General features: G+C 37.0%; 1 protein-coding gene across 5 annotated transcripts in view; it reads left to right on the plus strand.

The window, feature by feature from the left end:
* Positions 1–25037, plus strand: part of ATM (ATM serine/threonine kinase) — a 145485-nt gene that overhangs the window by 42870 nt on the left and 77578 nt on the right. For all 5 annotated transcript variants that reach the window (XM_066371608.1, XM_066371605.1, XM_066371604.1 and 2 more), the window contains exons 24-35: positions 12–185; positions 1224–1393; positions 2977–3223; positions 5618–5733; positions 7454–7580; positions 8898–9097; positions 11889–12063; positions 12602–12766; positions 13858–13990; positions 16908–17003; positions 19943–20114; positions 23339–23480. In XM_066371608.1, the coding sequence (XP_066227705.1) occupies positions 12–185; positions 1224–1393; positions 2977–3223; positions 5618–5733; positions 7454–7580; positions 8898–9097; positions 11889–12063; positions 12602–12766; positions 13858–13990; positions 16908–17003; positions 19943–20114; positions 23339–23480 (1917 nt within the window). The remainder of the gene's footprint in view (positions 1–11; positions 186–1223; positions 1394–2976; positions 3224–5617; positions 5734–7453; positions 7581–8897; positions 9098–11888; positions 12064–12601; positions 12767–13857; positions 13991–16907; positions 17004–19942; positions 20115–23338; positions 23481–25037) is intronic.

Below are 25037 nucleotides of genomic sequence, written 5' to 3' on the forward strand. Positions count from 1 at the left end.
TTCTTCTAAAGTCCCACAGAGCTGAGAACCTTGAATTTTTGGATGAGATTTACAATAGAAAATCTGTTTTACTGATGATGATAGCTGTGGTTTTAAACTGTAGTCCTATCTGTGAAAAACAGGCTTTGTTTGCCCTATGCAAGTCTGTGAAAGAGAATGGAATAGAACCTCACCTCATTAAAAAGGTACCTGTGGTTGAATATTTTTTATTACACTATTCCTTAGATAACTTTTAAACAATTAAAAAAGTTAAACTATAATTGTAATGTGGCATTATTAAAGGCTTGGAGACAGTTTAATTTTTTAATAGTGTATTTATTTGCATGCCATGTTATTTCTTGCATTCAGTTTAAGAGCATTTCACAAGGTATTCATTGAACAAACAGTGAATGACCTGTTACCATACAGAACAGGCCCTCTGGAATAGCATTTATTGCGGGAAACATATAGAGAAAACAGCAGTAGCAAGTGTTTTTGCCTGGTTGACTCTGGGACAGGACATGGGGATCTAGCAGGACCAGGAGTGCTTCTCAGTTGCATGATTAGGGAAGCAAGACCCGAGTCCAGCCTTGCAGTTAACGCACATCTGCTTAGTTCTGTAGAATGTTTATCCCTGCTCGGTTCCACCACCTCAGCATCCATAGTTTGGGAATTTTCAGGCCCTTCCAGTGTAGATTTTTATATGATGAACCAGTGACAGTTCAGTTCTAAAGACATGGTTTCCATGGAGCTTTGCAATAGGCCAGCCCACAGGTGATCAGTCTTCAAGAAGTTAGCCTTTTGATTCTCAGGATTAAAATAAGGTGCTTTAAAAAGAAATTATACTACCTAATTATTTTGGTACGTGGAATACAGTATTTGGATTTTCTTATTTGGGTTTAAGACTGAGAAGAATTATTTTACTTTAGACTTTCTTTTGGAATATAATCGAATGTTGAGAATTACATTTATTTTTCTGTATCCATTCAACATTAAGGGTTTTCCATGTGCCAGGCACAGTGCTAATTCTATTATAGTAAACATTTTACTCATTTAGTCTTGCTGAAGTGGGTACTTTTATATATTATCTTTATCTCATAGATGAGTAAATCAAGATATAGAAAAGTTAATACTTCAAGTCATGATTTTATTAACAGTATTAAGAAGGACTTACATATTCACAAGGTTTTAACGTATTACTTTGCTGGTTTCTTAAAGCATTGAGTTCTTTTTGATTCCTGCAGGTTTTAGAGAAAGTTTCGGAAACTTTTGGATATAAACATTTAGAAGACTTCATGGCTTCTCATTTGGATTATCTGGTTTGGGAATGGCTTAATCTTCAAGATACTGAATACAGCTTATCCTCTTTTCCTTTTATTTTGTTAAACTACACAAACATTGAGGATTTCTATAGGTAGGTTTACTTATGGCACATGTGAAATATGTTTAACTTAAAAGTAGGTAATAGCCCTGGCCAGCTGGCTCAGTGGTAGAGCGTCGGCCTGGCGTGCAGGGGTCCCGGGTTTGATTCCCAACCAGGGCACACAGGAGAAGCGCCCATCTGCTTCTCCACCCCTTCCCCTCTCCTTCCTCTCTGTCTCTCTCTTCCCCTCCCGCAGCCGAGGCTCCATTGGAGCAAAGATGGCCCGGGCGCTGGGGATGGCTCCTTGGCCTCTGCCCCAGGCGCTAGAGTGGCTCTGGTCGCGACAGAGCGATGCCCCGGAGGGGCAGAGCATCGCCCCCTGGTGGGCAGAGCATCGCCCCTGGTGGGCGTGCCGGGTGGATCCCAGTTGGGCGCATGCGGGAGTCTGTCTGACTGTCTCTCCCCGTTTCTAGCTTCAGAAAAATACAAAAAAAAAAAAAAAATTGGGTAATAATGTTTGGCATTCCCCCCCCCACACACACATGTGGGAGGTTGTATAGTATGAGGGGCGGGGAAGCTTGTTTTAATGAACGTATATTGAAGCGACTCACTGGACTTTGGATCTTGATTTTTTAAATTTGTAAAGTAAGGCATTTACACAAAAAGATCTTTAATTTCCTTTCAGCTTTAACATTTAATAAGCTTTCCCATGAAAATTGAAAGGTAAACTACTAGTGGCTGGTTATTTTTGCATTGTTTTTATTTTCTGTTGCTTGACAAAACATTTAGTCATTATTTCTATTTTGATGTAAAAGTATTTAGCTAACTCTTAACTCTAGAGAAGAATTGAAGAATTTTTTTTAAAAGTGAGATGGGGGTAGATAGTGAATCAAGCTCTGCATGTACCCTGGCTGGGATCCACCCGGCAACCTCTGACTTGGGCCAATGCTCAAATCATTTGAGCTGTTCTCAGCACCTGATGCCAATGCTCAGATCAACAGAGCTATCTTCAGTGCCTGGTGCTGATGCTTGAACTAGACGAGCCACCACTGGCTATGAGAGGGGAAGAGAGAGAAGCAGATGGTTGCTTCTCATGTGTAGCCTGATCAAGGATCGAACCCGGGACATCAGCATGCTGGGCTGATGCTCTTATACACTGAGCCCACCGGCTAGGGCAAGAAGAAAATTTTGAACATGAAGAGGTTTGAAACAACTAAAGAGTAATGTGTGGGTATTAGGCTAATGAGAAGGCAGCTTATAATTGTTTAGTGGTCCTTATTGTTTACTTAGTTTGGCAATAACATTTATTCTTTACATTTATAAATTGATTTCACATTCAATTTTACATTAGTTTTATATAAATTGTTTATGCAGAAGATGTAAACATAAATTTAATTTCTACTTTTTTGATCACAGAATTGGAGTAGTATATTCCAAGATCTATCTATTTTTTTAGTGTGATTATTTAGAATTTACTTAACTTCATTTTACCATTTATAAAATTAGAGTAAGAATGCTTTATCTAGATAAAATGATCTAATGCTTTAATCATTTTATTATTTTAAGAACTATATTATAACATTTTACTTTGAAAAGTTATATGTAATACATATATGTTTAAAATTATTTTTTAGGGCTTGTTATAAAGTTTTGATTCCACATCTGGTGATGAAAAGTGATTTTGATGAAGTGAAGTCTATTGCTAATCAGATTCAAGAGGATTGGAAACGTCTTCTAACAGACTGCTTTCCAAAGATTTTTGTGAATATTCTTCCTTACTTTGCCTACGAGGCTACAGGAGACAGCAGGATGGCACAGCAAAGAGAGACTGCTACCAAAGTCTATGATATGCTTAAAGATGAAAACTTACTAGGGAAACAGGTATGACTTCAATTTTTACCTATATTTTATCCCCTAATGATCTGAGAAATAACTTTAAAATATTAAGGTTCTTTATTCATTTATGCAGTTAAATTTAATATGTGGTAATAATCATCACTGAGCATAGACAGTCCATGAATTTTTGTTGTTATACAGTGTTCTTTCCTTTTGATTAGCATTTAAATGAAATGTTTTTAATCAGAAATTTTAATAATTTTATTTTTCCTCTTCTAAATTTATTTAATTGGCAGTAACAATAAATGCAAGTTACATTCAAGCAATACTGAACAGTGTATAGAAAATTAACTTATGTCCTCTTTAATTGCATTAAACCTTTCAGTTTTCAAGGAAAAATACAACGCCAAATTTCCATACCACGCTCTTTCTTTTATCCATGACGACCTTTCAACATGTGGTATAATTTACTTAGGAATTATGTTCATTGTTTATTATCAGTCATATCTTCTACTGGTACTATGAAGGTAGAATTTTCTGTTTTCTTTCTTGCTGATGTATCCCCAGTACCTAGTATATATTGAGTACTCATTATTTGATAAAAGATGAAGTCAAGTAAAAAGGGATCTAACAATTTTTGTTTGTTTTATAGTAATTTATGTTAATTCAAAATTATTTGAGGGAACTTATATTAAAACACATATAATCTTTTTATAAGGTAAAGAGGCTTGGTCAGTCCAATTTTTTTTATGTCAGTATGGGATAACTAACCAAATTTGGTTAACATTAGAATTGAGAGCCTCTTTTTTCGGTTGCACAGTTAGCTGCATTGAACCAGGAAATGGACAGCAAGACTCTCAGTTGCGTAGGCGCAGCATGGGCAGTCAGAGTTGGCGGTGAGTCTGTGGTCTGCAGGAACAGGGAAGCCGAGGGGCCCCTCTCCTACGACTGTCAGGACAGAGTGGGCACACCAGAAGTGATGGAGTTTAGAAGAGACACCCTGTCTTTACCCCTCATCCTGTCTCCTAGCTTCTCAGTGGGCCTAATCTTATACTTCTTTACTATGTATTCAGACCAAAAGATAGCAATTTTCAGAGTCAGAAACAGTCTATGAGGGAAATGTGTTACATTACCTCAATTACTTATATTCTTGCTTAAAGAAATATATTAATTTTTTGGTAGTCTCTATTTAGCATAAATTTGTCATAAGTTAATTTTTTCTTTGTTTCTCTAATGTGCACTATATGTCTTCTAGATTCTATTTTATTGATAAGTGTTGGTACATAGCAGTTTTGAATCTTCTAAAACTTAATTGTTGAATGCCTAAAATCTTTACAGTTATGATTGTTTAGCTCTACCTAGGCATCTGAAAAATGTTTAAGTATTTTAGCTAAAATTATAGACCTGGCTTATTAGAGAATCATGTGGAACTAGTGAAGTTGGTTGTGATCTTATGTATAAGGAAACCCTCATTAATTTTCCCTCTGGTATTTATTAGACTTTTCCAATTTGTCCTTACTTATTCCAGATGTATTTTGAAATGAGGCTGGATTTTTACAAGGGCTGAAATGATGACTTGGACAACTGATACGTAAACCTGAGGGATTGGCTAGGATTTTTACATTAGGTTTCTTGTAACATTCAAACGTGTTTCTGTTATTAGGAGGTGAATCCAAACCTCCTTTTTTATCAAGTAAATCAGCCATTTGCCTTTTAGTTTGTCAGCTTTATTTGGAGAGCTAATGGGTTCACCTTTAAAACTTTCACAATTTTCATTCATTTGCCTGAGGTGTAACGTGGCAGACCCATTCTCTACATTAGAGAATTTATGCTCATTGTGAGGCTACCTGTAGCAGGAAGTGATTTATGAAGAGTCCTTTCCTGTTGGATTTTAGTTTACTGATGAAGGCGGGGTATAGCAACTGGCTTCAAAGTTTGGGATATCAAGGGACAAGTCATGCAGGAATCAACCATGGGGAGAAGTCAGGCAGGGAGCAAAAAGATGATTATTGCCAGTCACTGAGAAATTTTACTGATGAAGTTTTCTAAGTGAAATAGTGTTTCTAAGTTAGAGTAAAATGAAGATGGAGAAGCAGTACAGGTCAGTGGGAATTTGGTTGGCAGGAAAATGATTAGGTTGAGAAATTTAATGTTAGACCTTAAGCTTTTGTCAATTAAGATGTTCTTTAAAATAAAGGTCAGATTAAGGGAGTTTTGTTTGGTATGATTACTTTCCTCTCAGTTTATAAGCTGACTTTTTTCATAGTAGAAAAAAGTGCAGTTAGGTGTATATCTAACAAATCTTATGTCTTGCGTCATCTAAATCCTTCTATGGGCACTGAATAATTTTGGAAATGAGTCACTAACATGAGCCCCTTGAGCTGTCTTAAAGGTCACTGACATAAAACTTAAATATATTTTAATTTTATATCCTTGCAGATTGATCATTTATTTGTTACTAGTTTACCAGAGATTGTGGTGGAGTTATTGATGACATTACATGAACCTGTAACTTCTGGTGCTGGCCAAAGCACTGACTCTTGTGACTTTTCAGGGTATGGATATTTTAAATTTGGAGAATTAGTTGAAATATCAGAAGTTTATTGGGAAGTGTATTGGTTGATACCTTCAAATGTCTATTTCAGTTTTTAGGCACATACTTTGCTTTTATTAATTTATGTATTTATGTACAATATATATGTATGTATGTATGTATTTATTTTTTGGGTGAGAGGAGGGGAGATAGTGAGGCAGACTCCCTGAATGTGCCCCAGCCAGGATCCAACCAGTCTGGGGCTGATGCTTGAGTAGCAAGCTATTTTTAGCACCTGAGGCTGACGTGGTCAGACCATCCAACCTATCCTCAGCGCCCAGGACAATGCTTGAACCAATTGAGCCACTGGCTTTAGGAGGAAAGAGGGAGAAGAGGGAGAGAAAACAGATGGCCACTTCTTTTGTGTGCCCTGACAGGAAATTGAATCCATGACATGCATACACCGGGCCAACACTTTATCCACTGAGCAACTGGCCAAGGCCCATACTTTGCTTTTAAATTGTTTCTTTTTTTTTTTTTTTTTTTGACAGAGACAGAGAGTCAGATAGAGGGACAGACAGACAAGAAGGGAGAGAGAAACAACAATTCTTCGATGTGGCTCCTTAGTTGTTCATCAACTGCTTTATCATATGTGCCTTGACCAGGGGGCTACAGCAGAGTGAGTGACCCCTTGCTCAAGCCAGTGACCTTGGGCTCAAGCCAGCGACCATGGAATCATGTCTATGATCCTGCGCTTAAGCCGGTGACTTTGGGGTTTCAAACCTGGGTCCTCTGCATCCCTGTCCCACGCTCTATCCACTGCGTCACTGCCTGGGCAGGCTGAAATTGTTTCTTTAAAAATAATTTTTCCTGGCCCTGGCCTGTTGGCTCAGTGGTAGAGCATCTGCTCAGTATGTGGATGTCCTGGGTTCAATTTTCGGTCAGGGCACACAGGAGAAGTGCCTATGTACTTTTCTACCCCTCCCCCTCTCACTTCTCTCTGTTTCTCTCTCTCTCTCTTAGATCACCTTTTCTTTATCATCCTACTTACCTGTTAAAATCTTACTGTACTATAGTGTAATTTGGATGTGTAAACCCATTTGGCTGTACATGAATGTTATTTTCCTAGCTTGACTGTAGCACCCTTACCTTTTTTTAAAGCTATGCAGTGCTACGCATATGAAATAGTAATAGTATGTACCAGAGTACTTTTATACATATAATTTTGTTTGATATAATGTTTGATTGCTGTGTCTTAAAGTAGTATTGCATTTAAAGTACAAACATACAACTTGAATTCAGACCTAAAGTGGAGTGACACTAAGATTCCTTTATGGAATGGGCATTCATTTCATAAATGATTTTTTTTTAAGCAAATCATTTATTTATTTATTTATTTATTTTTTATTTTAGAGGAGACAGAGAGAGAGAGAAGGGGGGAGGAGCAGGAAGCATCGACTCCCATATGTGCCTTGACCAGGCAAGCCCAGGGTTTTGAATTAAGCAAATCATTTAAACAATGAATAAGTCCTAGAAAATAAAGGTATTTAGATATTCTGGTTACTGTTTATAGACTGATATGTCATTTTATTAAAATTTTAGTTTTTTTAATAGAGAAGTAATTTTTTAAATTTGAGGTTACTATCATCTAAAGTTTCATTCTGGAATTTCACTTGTCAGCCAAATCTGATTTTTCTTGATAATTTTTCTCTGAAATTAACATTTTTTTTTGTAACTCTTAGAGATTTGGATCCTGCTCCTAATCCACCTCATTTTCCATCGCATGTGATTAAAGCAGCATTTGCTTATATAAGCAATTGCCATAAAACCAAGTCTAAAAGCATTTTAGAAATTCTTTCCAAAAGCCCTGTAAGTATACATTTCTAGTATAGTAACTAAAAGGAGAAATCCTTTTTCAGTTAGAATGTCTGTGTACACACATTGAAAAGAGGGAAAAAGTAAGCAAATGGAAAATTCATCTGATTAAGAAGAAAAACACTTATTCATAACTTTATATTTTGGTATTTTACTTGTTAGTATTAATTGAAATATGTTACATATGAGTGTAAGGTATTTTTCCCCGCTGAGAAAGAAGGAAGGGGCTGGAGCCACAAAGTGTGGAATAGTAAAGGCTTTGTTGAGTACTGCGTTGCCCAGACGGTCCTGTCTCTGGTCCCGGGGTTCGGGGGTCAGAGAAGTCGCAAGGGGTGACCTGCAAGAGAGATATTTAAAGGGTCCCTAGGGTGGTCGAGCTAATATGACGTGGTGAAATCTCACTGGCTGGCAGATGGTCGCTCTTTTCTGAAGGGCTCTTGGGAAGTTTCTTTGGCCCGCATGAGTGTGGGCGGCTCCAGCCAAAATTCCTGGGCCTGAGTTCCCCACATGACCTTCCCCCATTGCCCACCACCCTACAATGAGGGCTAAAGTTTTTCTTTGTGACTCTTTAGTCATATGTAGGCTCAGGGAATATTTTTTTAAAATATATGCTCCTTAATTATAGTTTATGAAAATAAAATTGACAGTATTTTATATTTAGGATAGTAATTTTTTTTGTGTGTGTGACAGAGACAGAGTAAGAGAGGGACAGATAGGGACAGACAGACAGGGAGGGAGAGAGATGAGAAGCATCAAGTCTTTGTTGCGGCTTCTTTAGTTTTCATTGACTGCTTTCTCATATGTGCCTTGACGGGGAGAGGGGCAGGCTACAGCAGAGCGAGCAACCCCTTGCTCAAGCCAGGGACCTTTGGGTTCAAGCCAGCGACCATGGGGTCATATCTTGTCCCATGCTCAAGCCAGCGACCCTGTGCTCAAGCTGGTGAGCCTGCACTCAAGCCGGATGAGCCTGCGCTCAACCTGGCGACCTTGGGGTTTTGAACCAGGGTCATATCTATGATCACATGCTCAAGCCAGCAACCCCGCGCTCAAGCTGGTGAGTCTACACTCAAGCCAGATGAGCTTAAGCTGGCAACCTCAGGGTTTCGAACCTGGGTCCTCGTGTCCCAGTTCAACACTCTATCCACTGCTACTGCCTGGTCTCTCTAGGAGACTTATTTTCTTAATATAATATTTTGCATTTGCTATCAGACTCAAAACTAAATTCTGTAATTTATTTTGAATACAAAATGTATTTATTATACCTGAGTGTGATTTGACAAGCTTTTACTAACATGTATCTTTATTTTCTAGGATTCCTATCAGAAAATTCTTCTAGCCATATGTGAACAAGCTGCTGAGACAAATAACGTTTATAAAAAACACAGAATTCTTAAAATATATCACCTCTTTGTTAGTTTATTACTGAAAGATATAAAAACTGGCTTAGGAGGAGCTTGGGCCTTTGTTCTTCGTGATGTTATTTATACTTTGATTCACTCTATCAACAAAAGGTAAGTAATATATTTAGACCAAGATACAAGTATTTTTCTACCTTGTTATCTTAATTGAAAATTTATATGCTTCTAAGAGGTAGAAGCCAGAGCATTATTTCCTGAGTTTAAATCTACCTATTATTTTGTAAATTGCATTACTACTACTCCAACTCTATAAATCTTAACTACTAAGGGACTTAAACACTTTTTTTCATGAACAGTTGGGTTTATTTCAACAGCGAAATTGAAACTTGTGCCTTAGATGTCCTGAAATACATGTTGCAGTAGCAGTTCTGGTCAGCAATTCCAATGTTTGTGGGGGTGGGGAGGGGATTTTCCCACACACATCCAAGAACTTCTCCAGACCCAGCTGCATGTCCTGCAATTCAACTCAATTTAGACAATAGTGTCAGATCCCAGAGGTAAGGCTCTCAGTTCAACAAGATTTTCTTCCCTCATATTCCCCACTCAGACGCCAGTGGCAAGTCCAGGTTATCATCTGTGCCTCTGACTAGTTGGCTCTAGATTGCAGGTTCTAATGACCACTGTCTTCCTTAGGTTTGAGGAATTTGCTAGAGTGGCTCACAGAACTCGGAAAACCTGTTCCCTCACAAGATTACCAGTTTACTGTGAAAGGATATAGCTCAGGAAGGCGGGATGGAATTGCTGCATAGTGCAGGGTGTGGAGAAGGAGCTGTGTCCTCTCCAGGTGCTCCACTGTCCCCACCTCTGCACATACTCAGCAACCCAGAAGCTTCTCAAACCTCATCCTGTGGTGATCCATTCAACTTCCGTCCCTTCTTTCCTCCCTAGAGGTCAGAGGGTTGGAAATTTCCTCTAATCACGTGGTTGATTGTCCTAGTAACCAAACCCCAACCTTAGGTGCTATCCAAAGACACTTTTATTGCTCTCATTACAGGAAATTTGAAGAGTTTTAGGAACGATATGCCAGAAACAAGGACAAAAACCAAATATATATTTCTTATTGTAAATCACAATATAACAGTTACTATAGATTTTTATTATATTTTAAAAAACTTTTACTATAGCTTGACCAGTGGTGGCACAGTGGATAGAGTATTGGCCTGAGATGCTGAGGACCCAGGTTCAAAACTCCAAGGTCACAGGCTTGAGCACCAGCTCAGAGCGCAGGGTTGCTGGCTTTAGTGTGAGATCATTGACATGACCCCGTGGTTGCTGGCTTGAAGCCCTAAGGTCTCTGGGTGATTCAGTGAATAAAGCATTGTCCTGGTGTACCAAGATCACAGGTTCAATCCTTGGTCAGGGTACCAAAGGAGAAGCAATCAATGAATACATAAGTAGATGAAACAACTAACTGAAACAGCGATTTGTTTCTTTCTCTGTCTCTTTCCCTCCCCCCTTTTTCTCTCTCTTCTCCTCTCTCTAATCAATGGAAAAATTGTTTTACTGTAGTTGAAAAATTTACTGTTTAATACAAGTGATTTTTATTTATTATTATTTTTTTGTATTTTTCTGAAGTTAGAAGTGGGGAGGCAGTCAGACAGACTCCCGCATGTGCCCGACCGAGATCTACCTGGCATGCCCACCAGGGGGTGATGCTCTGCCCATCTGGGACATTGCTCTGTTGTGGCCGGAGCCATTCTAGCGCCTGAGGTGGAGGCCATGGAGCCATCCTCAGCACCCGGGCCAACTTTGCTCCAATGGAGCCTTGGCTGCAGAAGGGGATGAGAGAGACAGAGAGGAAGGAGAGGGGGAGGGGTGGAGAAGCAGATGGGCGCTTCTCCTGTGTGCCCTGACTGGGAATCGAACCTGAAACTCCACACGCTGGGCCAATGCTCAAGTGATTTTTATTTTATACTATTCTTAGAGATCTTTTTATGACAGGCTACAGAGTTGTTGCATTCTTTATTAAAAATTCATAACATTTTCAATTACAGCTGGCATACACTATTATATTTCACATAGTACAACATAGACATTATATATTTTATGACATGATCAATCATTACCTGATAAATCTAGTACCCATCTGACATCACCTACAGTTATTACAATATTATTGATTATGTTCCCCATGCTGTACCTTATGTACTTGTGACTTTTTATAGCTGACTATCTGTACTTCCTAATTCCTTTCACCATTTTAATCCATTGCCCTATTCTTTCTTCTATCTGGTGACCATCAATTTGTTCTCTGTGTCTATGAGTGTGTTTCAGTTGGTGGGAATGTAAAATGGTGCAGCTACTATGGAAAACAGTATGGAGGTTCCTCAAAAAATTCAAAATAGAACTACCATGTGACACAGTGATTCCGCTTTCTGATATTCATCTGAAGAAATCTAAAACACTGATTTGAAAAGATATATGCACCCCATGTTTATTGCAGCATTATTTACAATAGCCAAGATATGAAAACACCTTTGTGTCCATCGATAAAGGAAGTGTGATATACACACACATATGAGAATATTACTCAGCCATAAAAAAGAATGAAATCTTGCCATTTGTGACAACATGGATGAACCTGCACAGTGTTATGCTAAGTGAAATAAGTCAGAGAAAGACAAATAACTTATATGTGGAATCTAAGAAATAAAACAAATTCGTAGTTCTGCTTATTTTTCACTGTTTCTGTTGGAAGATTGGAGCCGCCTTCTCTATCGTTTTGCTGATGCCACTTTTTTGGCTGTAAGGAATTAGATATCAAAGTGACTTACATCAAGCTTTATTAGAATTAGAGCTGCTGCGTATAAATGACAGTTAAATTAGTTTATATCAGAGTAGTTTTCTAGAACTTAACTGTTTTGTTTGTTTGTTTCTGCATTAGGCCTTCTCGTTTTATGGATGTGTCATTACGTAGCTTTTCCCTTTGTTGTGACCTATTAAGCCGGGTTTGCCACACAGCAGTAACTAACTGTAAGGATGCTTTAGGAAGTCATCTTCATGTTATTGTTGGTACACTTATACCCCTTGTGGATGAGCCCATGCAGGTTCAGGAACAGGTAATTTTGTAAATTGTCTTGAAAATGATACATGAAATATATGTATGGAGTATTCTTGGAAGGAGCTGAATGTTTACTTGGCGTAATTTGTAATTTTAGTGAAAATATTTTTGAAAAATAGTTGGAAAACTGTCTTAATGAATTAATTTTTGTAAACATTTAATTACAGAACACCTAGTCATTTTGGTCTAATAAATAACCTGATAATTTCTGTCTCTAATACTGAGGTGTAGAGGTAGTCAAAACAAGTCGTAGCAGTTTGGCACCACTGTGTTGATGTATGAGTTGTTATATAAAATGTTTCAATAATATTGGTATTTTTATTCCTCAGTGCTCATCCTGCAGAAGCAGTTTAACACTTTGTAGAATTATTTGAAAACATGAAAATGATAATAGCTGGGTGCCTTAGAATTAATTAGAATATTTTATCTGAATTAGGTTAGCAGAGATTTTATCATTGATGACAATGGCTTTGGTTATTGTACTTTAAAAGTAATTAAGTCATTCTCTCCCCTCTTTTTTTAAAAATTATGTTTAGGTATTGGACTTGTTGAAATACTTAGTGATAGAGAACAAGGATAATGAAAACCTTTATATCACGATTAAACATTTAGATCCTTTTCCTGACCACGTTGTTTTTAAGGATTTGCGTATTACTCAGCAGAAAATCAAATACAGTAGAGGACCCTTTTCGCTCTTTGAGGTAATAATTAATCCATCATCTAACTATTTTATATTTGAAAGGATAGACAAATATAATGCTCTAAATGTAAAAAACAATGTTTTTAAAATTATGATAGAAAGCATGAGACCAACCCTCTTAAATAAAAAACTGAATTTTAATATATCCTCTTGCATTGTATTAAAATATAAATATTAAAGTTTCTGGATAACTATTTGAATTTAAATATTGAAGAGATCTGATATAATTAATGATTGATTTTCATATACATAAGATCCATTAATATCTCAAAATTACCATCTGATACTCTGAGGGACATTTTAATATTTGAATTAGAACTTTTTAAAGAGTTTTTATGTTTTAGCTCTCTTTTAACCCTTATGAACTTCAAAATTATGTTCAGGTATATTTTTCCTAACAAGAAATCTTATAATTTAAGAATGGTACTTTATATTTTGCGATGCATTAATATGAAAATATAACTAAGTGTATTAATCTAAAACTAGAGTTATAGTACTAAATAAATTGAAATTTAAGCTTTTTTCTTTAATTGAGTATGCTATAACATTTTTAAAGTCTTATGTTACCATGAGGGAGCCTATCAGAATTTAAATTAAGACATTGTAGGATTTGAAATGTAAGAGATACTGTATTTTCCCATGTATAAGACGCACCTTCTTCTGAAAAATTTGGGGTCTAAAAACTGGTGCATCTTATACAATGGTTGTAGATTTTTTTTTTACTTACATTTCCTGCTTTATTACTCTTGTTTTTTCGCTCATTCTTGAAGACTGATTCGTCATCAGACACAGATGACGACAAGCTAATGGATGGGAGTTTTGACAGTGATAAGGAGTCATATGAATTTTATGATGACTAAAACTTGAGTTCAATAACTTTATATAATACATTTTTTTTCAAATTTCGGACCCCATAATTAAAGGTGCATCTTATACATGGGGAAATATGGTAATTTACTTTTAACTTGTTTGATAGTAATAGGAGATGAGTTAGTGTCTGTAAAAGGCGTTTACTATATTTTTAAGTTTTATTTCACAGATGTAACCAATACATGTCAAAAGCAATTTCATTTTTAACTAATTTTCTTTTAGGAAATTAACCATTTTCTCTCAGTAAGTGTTTATGATGCACTTCCATTGGCAAGGCTTGAAGGATTGAAGGATCTTCGAAGACAACTAGAACAACATAAAGATCAGATGGTGGAGCTTATGAGAGCATCTCAGGGTACTAATTTTAATGGCGTGGGTTATTTGTACCTCTCTTCCTTTTCAAAATAATTTTTTATAAATTCCTTCTCTTGGTTTAATTGCCATAGACTTAGACTCTCTCCTCATTTAGTTCAGACCCCTATCATTTTTCATCTAACCACAGACTTCCTAATGGTCTCACCTTGCACTACTCCCACTTTATCCATCCCCTGCACCTCTGCCGGAATGATTTCTCGAAACCCAGACGTGATCATGTTATTCTGTTGCTTAAAATGTTTTAACTTTCTGCTGCCTAAAAAAATCATGAATTCCTTAGAGACAAGCATACAAGGTCATCTGTGTCCGCCTGCCATTCTGCCAGTGATGAATGAGGGTTCCTTTTCTCCACAGCCTCTCCAACACTTGTTATTACTTGTGTTGTTGATAGAGGCCCTTTCTAACTAGTATAAAGTGGTATCTCATTGCAGTTTTGATTTTTCTTTCCCTACTATCTAGTGAACTTGAGCATTTTTTCATTTGTCTGTTGACCATTTGTATGTCTTAGGAGAAGTGTCTGTTCAGATCCTCTTTTTTTTTAAATTGGATTGTTTTTTGTTGTTGAGTTGTATGAGTTTTTTGTTAATACTATCCTCTTGTCAGAGTTGTTTGCAAATATCTTTTCCCATTCTGTTGGTTGCTTGTTTTGTTGTTGATTTCTTTTGCTGTATAGGAAATGTTTAGTTTAATTCCATCCATTTATTTTTGCCTTTACTTCCCTTGCCTTTGTGGTCAGATTCGTAAAATTCTAAGTAAAATTCTAAGACTGAGATCCGTAACTTTAGTGCCTTTGTTTTTAAATGTAATTTATTGTTTCAGGTCTTATATTTAGGTCTTTCATTTATTATGAGTTAATTTTTGTATCTGGGGAGAAACAATAGCCTAGTTTCATTCTTTTGCATATGGCTTTCCAATTTCCCCAGAACCATTTTTTTTTTAAGTGAGAGGAGGGGAGATAGCGAGACAGACTCCTGCATGCGCCCCGACTGGGATCAACCCAGCCACCCCAACTGGAACTGAAGCTCAAATCAACCGAGCTCTTTTTAGCACCTGAGGCTGATGTGCTCAGACCAGCTGAGCTATCCTCAGAGCCCGGGCCCACACTTGAACCAGTAGAGCCACTGGCCTCAGGAGGGGAAGAGGGAGAAAAGAGGGAGAGGGATGGGGAGAGAAGCAGATGGTCACTTCTTTGTGCCCTGACCAGGAATTGAACCCGGGGCTTCCATACGCCAGGCTGATGTTTTATCCACTTAGCTACTGGCCAGGGCCAGCTTTCACTGTTTCAACATTGAATATGATATTAGCTAAAAATTTGCCATATATGGCTTGTATTATGTTGAGGTACTTCTAAACCCGTTTTATTGAGTATTTTTTTTTTTAAAGTATAGCTTGTTTTTATTTTATTTTTTTAATTTTTATTTATTTATTCATTTTTTTTAGAGAGGAGAGGGAGAGAGAGAGAGAGAGAGGAGAGACAGAGAGAGAGAAGGGGGGAGGAGCTGGAAGCATCAACTCCCATATGTGCCTTGACCAGGCAAGCCCAGGGTTTCGAACCGGCGACCTCAGCATTTCCAAGTCGACGCTTTATCCACTGCGCCACCACAGGTCTTATTGAGTATTTTAATCATAAATGGATGTTGTATCATGTCAGGTGGTTTTTCTACATCTTTTGACATGATCAAATGATTTTTATCTTTATTTTGTTAATGTGATATATCACATTGATTTATTTGCATATGTTGAACCATCCTTGTTCCCTTGGAATGAACCCCATTTGATCGTGAAGTATTATCTTTTAAATGTATTGTTCTGTTCAATTTGCTAATATATTTTTTTTAGGATTTTTATGTTTGTATTTATCAGAGATATTGGTCTGTAGTTTTCTCTTTTTGTGTTATCCTTGCCAGATTTTGGTAGTAGGGTTATGTTTGCCTCATAAAATGTATTAGAATGTATTGCCTCTTCTCTAAATTTTTGGAAGAGTTTGAGAAGGATAGGTATCCAGTCTTTGAATGTTTGGTTGAATTCCCTAGTGAAACCATCTGATCCTGGATTTTTAACTTTTGGGGAGGATTTTGACAGTTTCAATTTTCTCACTGTTGATTGGCCTATTTAGATTTCCAGTTCTTCATGGTTCTAAGAAGGTTATATATTTTTAGGAACTTACCTATTTCTTCTAGGTTATTAAATTTGGTGGCATATAGTTTTTGATAGTATTCTTGTATGAGCCTTTGTATTTCTGTAGTGTCTGTGGTAACTTTCTTTTTATTTATTTTCTTTTTTTTTTTCCACAGTGAGACTAGCCAGAGGTTTGTCAATATTTATTAATCTTTTTAAAGAATTTGCTTTTTGTTGCATTAATTTTTTCTCTAGTCATTTTGTTCTTTATTTCATTTAATTCCGCTCTGATTTATATTATTTCCTTTTTTCTGTTGACTTGGCCTACCTTTGTTCTTCTAATTCTTTGAAATGCAGTGTTAGGTTGTTTACTGGGATTTTTCTAGTTTCTTTATATAGACCAATAATGATGTAAACTTTCCTCTTATTACTGCATGCCAGAAGTTTTGATATGTTGTATTGTCATTCTCATTTGTCTTTATATATCTTTTGTTCTCACCTTTTATTTCTTCTTTGACCAGTCATTTTTTAGTGGCATGTTGTTTAATCTCCACATATTTGTGGTGTTTTCTACTTCCTTTTTGCAACTGATTTCTAATTTCAAAATGTTGTGATCAGAGAATATGACTGCTGTCACTTAATATTTTTGAGGTACTTGATTTAAATCCTTTTAAAAAACTTTGTAAAAGTTTTCTAGTCAGATAATTTCAGTATATAAGCATATTTTAAAGAAAAATGTTGCCTCATTATAGTTTAATTTTTTTCAAAACTGCTCCTAGATAACCTACACGATGACATACTGGTGAAGCTAGTTATTAGCTTGTTGCAGCTATCCAAGATGGCATTAAACCACACTGGTGAAAGAGAAGTTCTAGGTAAACTATTTGTCTGCATGACTGAGTTTTTGTTTGAATCATCATCTTTATAATATTTTTAAAAATCAATTAAAGTTTTTTCATTTGGGTTATTCGGGAAATGTGAGATCTTAGTTAAGTAATATTTCTATTTAGTTCTAGTATCCTTAAGCCACCTTCCTTTCATAGTTTTCTTCCTTAGGTGTGTGTGTGTGTGTGTGTGTGTGTGTGTGTGTGTGTGTGTGAGAGAGTGTGTATGTAAAGTTAAAAGTTACTCATTTATACATGTGTATAACTGTCCATTTGAAAATACCTTGTAAATATTTAGGAAAGCCAGCTATACTTATTTGTAGCAAAGTTGCAAATAAATTGACTTTTGATATATATTATAAATGACTAGTACTTAATATCATTTTTAAATAACAGAAATAAGAATGAGGACTTAGGTAATGGATTGAAGTCAGATACTGAAACTGTATTCAAGTCCTTTCCTATCACCATTTGGGGGTAACCTAATGTAACATAAATAGCCAATATCAGGGGTTCCCAAACTACGGCCCGCGGGCCGCATGTGGCCCCCTGAGGCCATTTATCTAGCCCTGCTGCACTTCCTGAGGAGGCACCTCTTTCATTGGTGGTCAGTGAGAGGAGCATAGTTCCCATTGAAATACTGGTCAGTTTGTTGATTTAAATTTACGTGTTCTTTATTTTAAATATTGTATTTGTTCCCGTTTTATTTACTTTAAAATAAGGTATGTGCAGTGTGCATAGGGATTTGTTCATAGTTTTTTTTTATAGTCCGGCCCTCCAGTGATCTGAGGGACAGTGAACTGACCTCTGTGTAAAAAGTTTGGGGACCCCTGGCCAATATTATACCTAGTGTAGGTGTTTAGCTGGTTTGCTAGTCACAGGAGGGAAAAATCACATTAAAGTCAACTTGGAGTTGTCATGACAGTATTGCTTCATGATAATGCTATTTTTCAATGGAGTCTTTCCTTTTTTTGCAAGAGAGAGAGATGAGAAACATCTACTTATAGTTGCATCACTTTAGTTTTTCATTGATTGCTTCTTATATATGCCTTGACCAAGGGACTCAATAGTAACCCTTTGCTCAAGCCAGCAACCTTGGGATCATTTTGATCCTGCGCTTATGCCAGTCACCTAACACTCAGACTGGTGAGCTGGCATTCAAACCAGATGAACCCACGCTCAAGATGGCTACTTCAGGGTTTCAAACCTGGGACCTCAGCGTCCCAGGTCAATACTCTACCCACTGTGCCACCACCAGTCAGGTTCACTGGAGTCTTTCTTAATTTCTTATTGGGAGCCTAATTTCTAGGGTACTTTCTTTTTTTGTAAGTCTTTTCTTGACATTTACTTTACAACAGGAAAGTATACAGATTAAAAGTATATAACTTGAAAATTTTTCACAAGCAGAACATGCCTGTGTATCTATTACCCAGACCAAGAAACAGGACCTGTCAGCACTTAGAAGTTTTCTTTAACCAACAAATTTACTCCTTTGTTCATAGTAGTACTGATTCTGGGGACAAACCTCATTTTCTAGAAGAATCCTAAGTGACTTTTCTTTGTAGCACAAAATCTTTGTACCCACAACTAGTATTGTATTTAATGGTAAGAGATTGAAAGCTTCCTGCCTCAAATCAGGAGTGAAACAAGGTTGCTTACTTTTACCACTGCTATTCAACATTATATCAGAAGTATTAGCCAGAGCAACTGGGCAACAAAAAGAGATAAAAATGATATACTTTGGAAAGGAAGAAGTAAAATAATCTTTATTCACAGATGACATTATTATATGTATAGAAAATCCCAGAGAATCTATAAAAAAGCTACTATAATAAAGCTAATGAATGAATTTAGCACTTTGCAGGATACAAGATCAACACACAAGATTTGGTTGTTATTCTACACCATCAGTGAACAATCTAAAAAGAAATTTGTATTTCATTTACAATTTTATGTATAATAGCATCTAAGAATTAAATACCTGCAGATGAATTTACAAGGAGATGAAAGACTTGTGTACATTCTGTTTGTTAGAAGAAAGTCACTAAGGACAGCCTACATTCAAGAAGAGAGGAATTAGGCTTCACCTTTTAAAAGGAACTATCAAAGAATGAGTGAACATATTTTAATAAATTTCACTATGACTGGGAAAGAGCATGCTGAAAACATTCTGTCTTCATCTGGGTAGTGGTAACACAGATAGGAAACAAATAAGTGCACACACATGTACATGTTTGTACATATGTGAGTTTTCACTGAATTGAGTGCTCAAAGTTTGTAGACTTTATGTACATAATAATTACATGAAAATTTTAAGTTTTAAAGTTTTTTGATACTCTCATACAGTAGTTATGTTAAAACTTTCATCCTTGCCTGACCGGGAGGTGGTGCAGTGGATAGAACATTGGACTGGGATGCGGAGGATCCAAGTTCAAAACCCCGAGGTTGCTGGCTTGGACGCAGGCTCATCTGGTTTGAGCAAGGCTCACCAGCTTGAGCCCAAGGTCGCTGGCTTGAGCAAGGAGTCACTCAGCCTGCTGTAGCCCCTGATCAAGGCACATATGAGAAAGCAATCAATGAACAACTAAGGTGCCACAATCAAGAATTGATGCTTCTCATCTCTCTCCCTTCCTGTCTGTCTGTCCTTCCTCTGTCTCTGTCACCAAAAAAACCAAAAAAATCCTTTCATCCTTAATATCGATATTTTGCTACTAGTTCTATCTTGGATATGATTTTATATTGGAAAATATTGCCCACATGGTTGATATATAAAGGAGATATGATATTTTGTAGCTTCTTTAATTTATTAAAAATCTTTGAGAAATATTTAACTTTTGATGGATAATAAAACAGCATTATATTTTGGATATTTCTGTTGTCTGTATGATCTCTTAGCTATAACTGTACTGAAATGTAATTTCTATATGTAGAGGCTGTTGGCAGCTGCTTGGGAGAAGTGGGTCCCATAGATTTCTCTATGATAGCTATACAACATAGTAAAGATACACCTTATACCAAGGACCTTGAGTTATTTGAAAATAAAGAACTTCAGTGGACCCTCATAATGCTGAGCTACCTAAATAATACACTGGTAGAAGATTGGTGAGTACTTAAATGACACTTTATGTCTAGTAGCATTTACTTAATTTGACATTCAAGCAGAGTGATACTTCACATAAATTAACATTTCCAATAACTTGAAAGCTTTGTCTTTTATGTTGCCATACTTTCAGTCTCAAGTATTTTAATGAAAGTTGTGTTTTTCTTTTTTTTTCTTTTTTTTTTTTCTTTTCATTTTTCTGAAGCTGGAAACAGGGAGAGACAGTCAGACAGACTCCCGCATGCGCCCGACCGGGATCCACCCGGCACGCCCACCAGGGGCGACGCTCTGCCCACCAGGGGGCGATGCTCTGCCCATCCTGGGCGTCGCCATGTTGTGACCAGAGCCACTCTAGCGCCTGAGGCAGAGGCCACAGAGCCATCCCCAGCGCCCGGGCCATGTTTGCTCCAATGGAGCCTCGGCTGCGGGAGGGGAAGAGAGAGACAGAGAGGAAAGCGCGGCGGAGGGGTGGAGAAGCAAATGGGCGCTTCTCCTGTGCGCCCTGGCCGGGAATCGAAACCGGGTCCTCCGCACGCTAGGCCGACACTCTACCGCTGAGCCAACCGGCCAGGGCTGTGTTTTTCTTAATGTATGAAATTACTGCAGCCCTCCTATGTAACAGGCAATTGTCATTGTGATGAATATACTAGACAACATCCATGGGAAATTCTGGTGAGAATAGACTAGACAAATAGATAATAAAATTGCCAGGTGGTTCTACATAGAGCATGAAGTATGCAAAGTGGCATATTTGGGGCACTTGACAAAATCAACTGTGTCAACTCTTCTTGGCTAGTCTGCTTCAATTTTTTTTTAAAATAAGTTATAGAGCAGAAACTTTGTAACTCAAAAATTCTTAAGCTAATCAGACGTGGTTTTCTTTTACCCATTCTCTGCAAAACAAAATTGCAACACATCAGCTTGCTGGTTAGAAAATTACTTTGCTTTCTTTCTTTGTCCCCCTTCCCATTTATCTATCTGTTCATTTATTTATTTTTGGTATATTTGAGCACTTCGTCAGCAGTTTTTGGATGTGCATTCAAAGAATTTTTGCCAACAACTGGACATCTATCTAAGGTCAATAGGTGTTTTGCATCTGTTCCCTTCCAAACCCTCTTCCATCTTTTCTTGGGGAATAAATGATTGACAGTAATGTCTACCTGCCATTTTTTCATTGTTGATTTAATGACCACATAGCTTTCTCTCTTTTGTTATTGTTACAATAAAAAGGTGCCATGTTTTTTCCCCCATTTTATTATAAATATTTTCAAACGCACTGCCAAGTTGAAAGAATTTTACAATAACACCCATATACTTACCACTTAGAGTCCATCAGTATTTTCCTGCTATCCTAGCTTTGTCACATCTAGCCATCCTTCTATCCATATATTCATCTCATTTTAAAAAAATGTGTTTTGAAGTATATCTGACACAGTGTTTGAAGAGATTTTCCACAGAAAATTTGCAAACATTAAGTGTTTCATTTGTTACACAGTAATTTGTAGTTGTTTTTTTTAAAAACGGTGCCACATATTAGTCTGATTTAAACTTGAGAGACCTAGGGAACAGGTACAATTTGTTGTTCCTATCATCTTGTAAGAGGAAAAATATCATTGCCTGTTTACGGGCCCTGAGGTCTACAGAGGGGATTCCCAAGGAATTCCCAGAATAGCTGGTTATGAAAGTCTTTGCTGAGGAAATGTCATCTTGCTGATGTGAATGATCAGGAATCAGCTCTAAGATGAGTAGGGATAAAACATTCCAGATAGGGTATATGCAGAATAGAAGTAAGTTTGGTGTTTTTGAGGAACTGAAAGAAACCTGGTGTGGAAGAAGATGGTATGGAATGTACTTAGAAAGGTAAGACTAATTATGATTAGAAACTTGGATTTTATTTGAAATATATAAAAAGCCATGGAATTTTAAGCAAAGTACTGTCATGATGCTGCTTACATTTTTACTGTACCTTTTATATGGCAAATGGATTATGATAGGCCAAAAGTGGAAACAAGAAGGCTTATAATGAAACTGTTGTAGTTGTCTAGAGCAGTGGTCCCAACCTTTTGGGCCACAGACCGGTTTAATGTCAGAAAATATTTTCACAGACCGGCCTTTAGGGTGGGACAGATAAATGTATCACGTGACCGAGACAAGTGTCAAGAGTGAGTCTTAGACAGATGTAACAGAGGGAATCTGGTCATTTTTAAAAAATAAAACATTGTTCAGACTTAAATATAAATAAAATGGAAATAATGTAAGTTAGTTATTCTTTCTCTGCAGACTGGTACCAAATGGCCCGTGGACCGGTACCGTCCGTAGCCTGGGGGTTGGGGACCACTGGTCTAGAGGACAAATGATGGTGACTTGGATTGGGTTGGCAATAATAGAAATGTGATGAAAAATGGATGGAAAGCAGGGTATGTTTTGAATATAGAGCCAGCAGGAAGGAATTGCTGATTAAGTGGATATGGAGGAGTAGGAAAATAGAGGTGAAGGATGAATCCAAGTTTAGTATTTATGATTCTGTGTCTTAAATTGAGAAACCTTAAAAGAATTAGGCCTTTGCTTGATAGCTCACCATCATTTACAGTATCAGGCTTTATGACAGTTTTGTCAGCTGTTATGTTTTCAGTGCTCTTGTATTGCAGCCCTCCTTTCCTAATTTTTTGCAAAAGAGAAAGCCCTTTAATGTTTTATTAAAGGCTTAAGATGCCTTACCTAATGATTTCAGCCACCTTCTATTCAGAATAAGTGTGTACTTACTGTTTGTTTAAGATTGTTCTAGATAATAATTTTATCATTTGGAGGAAAATAGCATTCTGCCTTATTCCAAATTATTAGTATTTCTTAGAGAAAATATTATCAAAATCTCAGGTAAGTTACTATTCTGTCATTCTCATTAGTCATTTATATTGGTCAATGTTATTTTACTTATTTTCATGAGTCCTTTTAATTTTTAATAGTCACAATATAAACTTTTTTGAATAAGGGGAATTTGTTGTTACAGTGATTAGTAAAAATTTAAGTCTACTGAAAATATTAAAAATTCTTTGATAATTTTGGCTGTGATGTAATAGAACTTTATAGATGTAAATGTTTCCAATAAGTAAAAATTTCCTAATGATAAATTTTAGATTTTAATTTTTCTCATTGGAGATTATTTAACATTTATCAAGATTAATAATTGATATACTTTATAGGCTTTTGAATTATATCTTTTTTTCAGTGTCAGAGTGCGATCAGCTGCTGTTACCTGTTTGAAAAACATTTTAGCCACAAAGACGGGTCATAATTTCTGGGAGATTTACAAGAACACGAATGATCCCATGTTGATCTATCTACATCCTTTTAGAACATCAAGGAAAAAGGTCTCTCAAATAATGAATGTTTATTGAATGTTTATTGAATAGAAATTATTCTAGAATAGTTCTTTTTGCTGTGATATAAGAATGTCGGATTGCTTAAATAGTATTATACTAACATTGAACCTTTTCTAGAAATAATAATTTGTTATACTTCCTGAATCTAAGGGATTTATATTTTAATCATGATAGTATGGAAAAGCTGAGATATAGGTAGCCTAGAGAAGTGATGATTGGTTTGGGAAATAGGAGGCATTCTTAATGACAGGCCATTTTTCTTAGGAGTAGCAAACCCTGACTTTGGTCTCATAACAGCCATTGATCCTGGGTATGATTGTTAACTATTAAAATCAACAAGCAAGTATTTATTTCCATAGCAAGTTTAAATATTACAACCCCTAATGAAATATAAGTTGACCTATAAAAATATCTTTCCTTTCCCATGTTGATATCATAAGATTCACCTGAAAGTACTCTATGAAGGACATTTAAGAACTCTTTTAGTCTAAATATTCCTGTTTAATATTTTTTCTTCATAATGTGACTGAGATATACAGTTGAGTTTTCACCAGTTTAATTTCAGGGTATATACTCATCATTGAAATAGTACTTTTAGCCTGACCTGTGGTGGCACAGTGGATAAAGCCTCAACCTGGAACGCTGAGGTTGCTGGTTCAAAAACCCTGGACTTACCTGGTCAAGGCACATATGGGAGTTGATGCTTCCTGCTCCTCCCCTCCTTCTCTCTTGCTCTCTTTCTCTCTTTCTCTCTTTCTCTCTCTCTGTACGGCCTCTCCAAAATTAATAAGTAAAAATAAATTTTAAATTAATAAAAAAAGAAATAGTACTTTTACTGTATCATGTAATTTTGGTCATAGTGAAATTAGCAGTAATATAAACTATTAATAAAACTAGTAATATAATCTGTAAAACACAGTAGTTATAACATTTTAAAATCTTATTTCATCTTGAACTCAATTCTGTGTGGTAGATTGGACTGGTTTTGTACCTAAGACAGATGAGGCAGAGAATTTGTGACCCATATAATATACTAGTGAGCTGACGGTCGAACTCCTTTTCTAAAATGTATTTTATCTTTTTTTTTTTTGTATTTTTCTGAAGCTGGAAACGGAGAAAGACAGTCAGACAGACTCCCGCATGCGCCGGACTGGGATCCACCCGGCACGCCCACCAGGGGCGAGGCTCTGCCCACCAGGGGACGATGCTCTGCCCCTCCGGGGCATCGCTCTGTTGCGACCAGAGCCACTCTAGTGCCTGGGGCAGAGGCCGAGGAGCCATCCCCAGCGCCCGGGCCATCTTTGCTCCAATGGAGCATCGGCTGCGGGAGGGGAAGAGAGAGAGAGAGAGAGGAAGGAGAGGGGGAGGGGTGAAGAAGCAGATGAGCGCTTCTCCTGTGTGCCCTGGCCGGACCCCGGGACCCCTGCACGCCAGGCTGACGCTCTACCACTGAGCCAACCGGCCAGGGCCTATTTTATCTTTTTATCTAAGTATCTTTTCATCCTTTACTTTCAGTCTGTGTGTATCTTTTGATTTGAAGTGCGT

The sequence above is a fragment of the Saccopteryx leptura genome, chromosome 1, assembly GCF_036850995.1.
Source record: "Saccopteryx leptura isolate mSacLep1 chromosome 1, mSacLep1_pri_phased_curated, whole genome shotgun sequence".
In the NCBI taxonomy this organism is placed as follows: domain Eukaryota; kingdom Metazoa; phylum Chordata; class Mammalia; order Chiroptera; family Emballonuridae; genus Saccopteryx; species Saccopteryx leptura.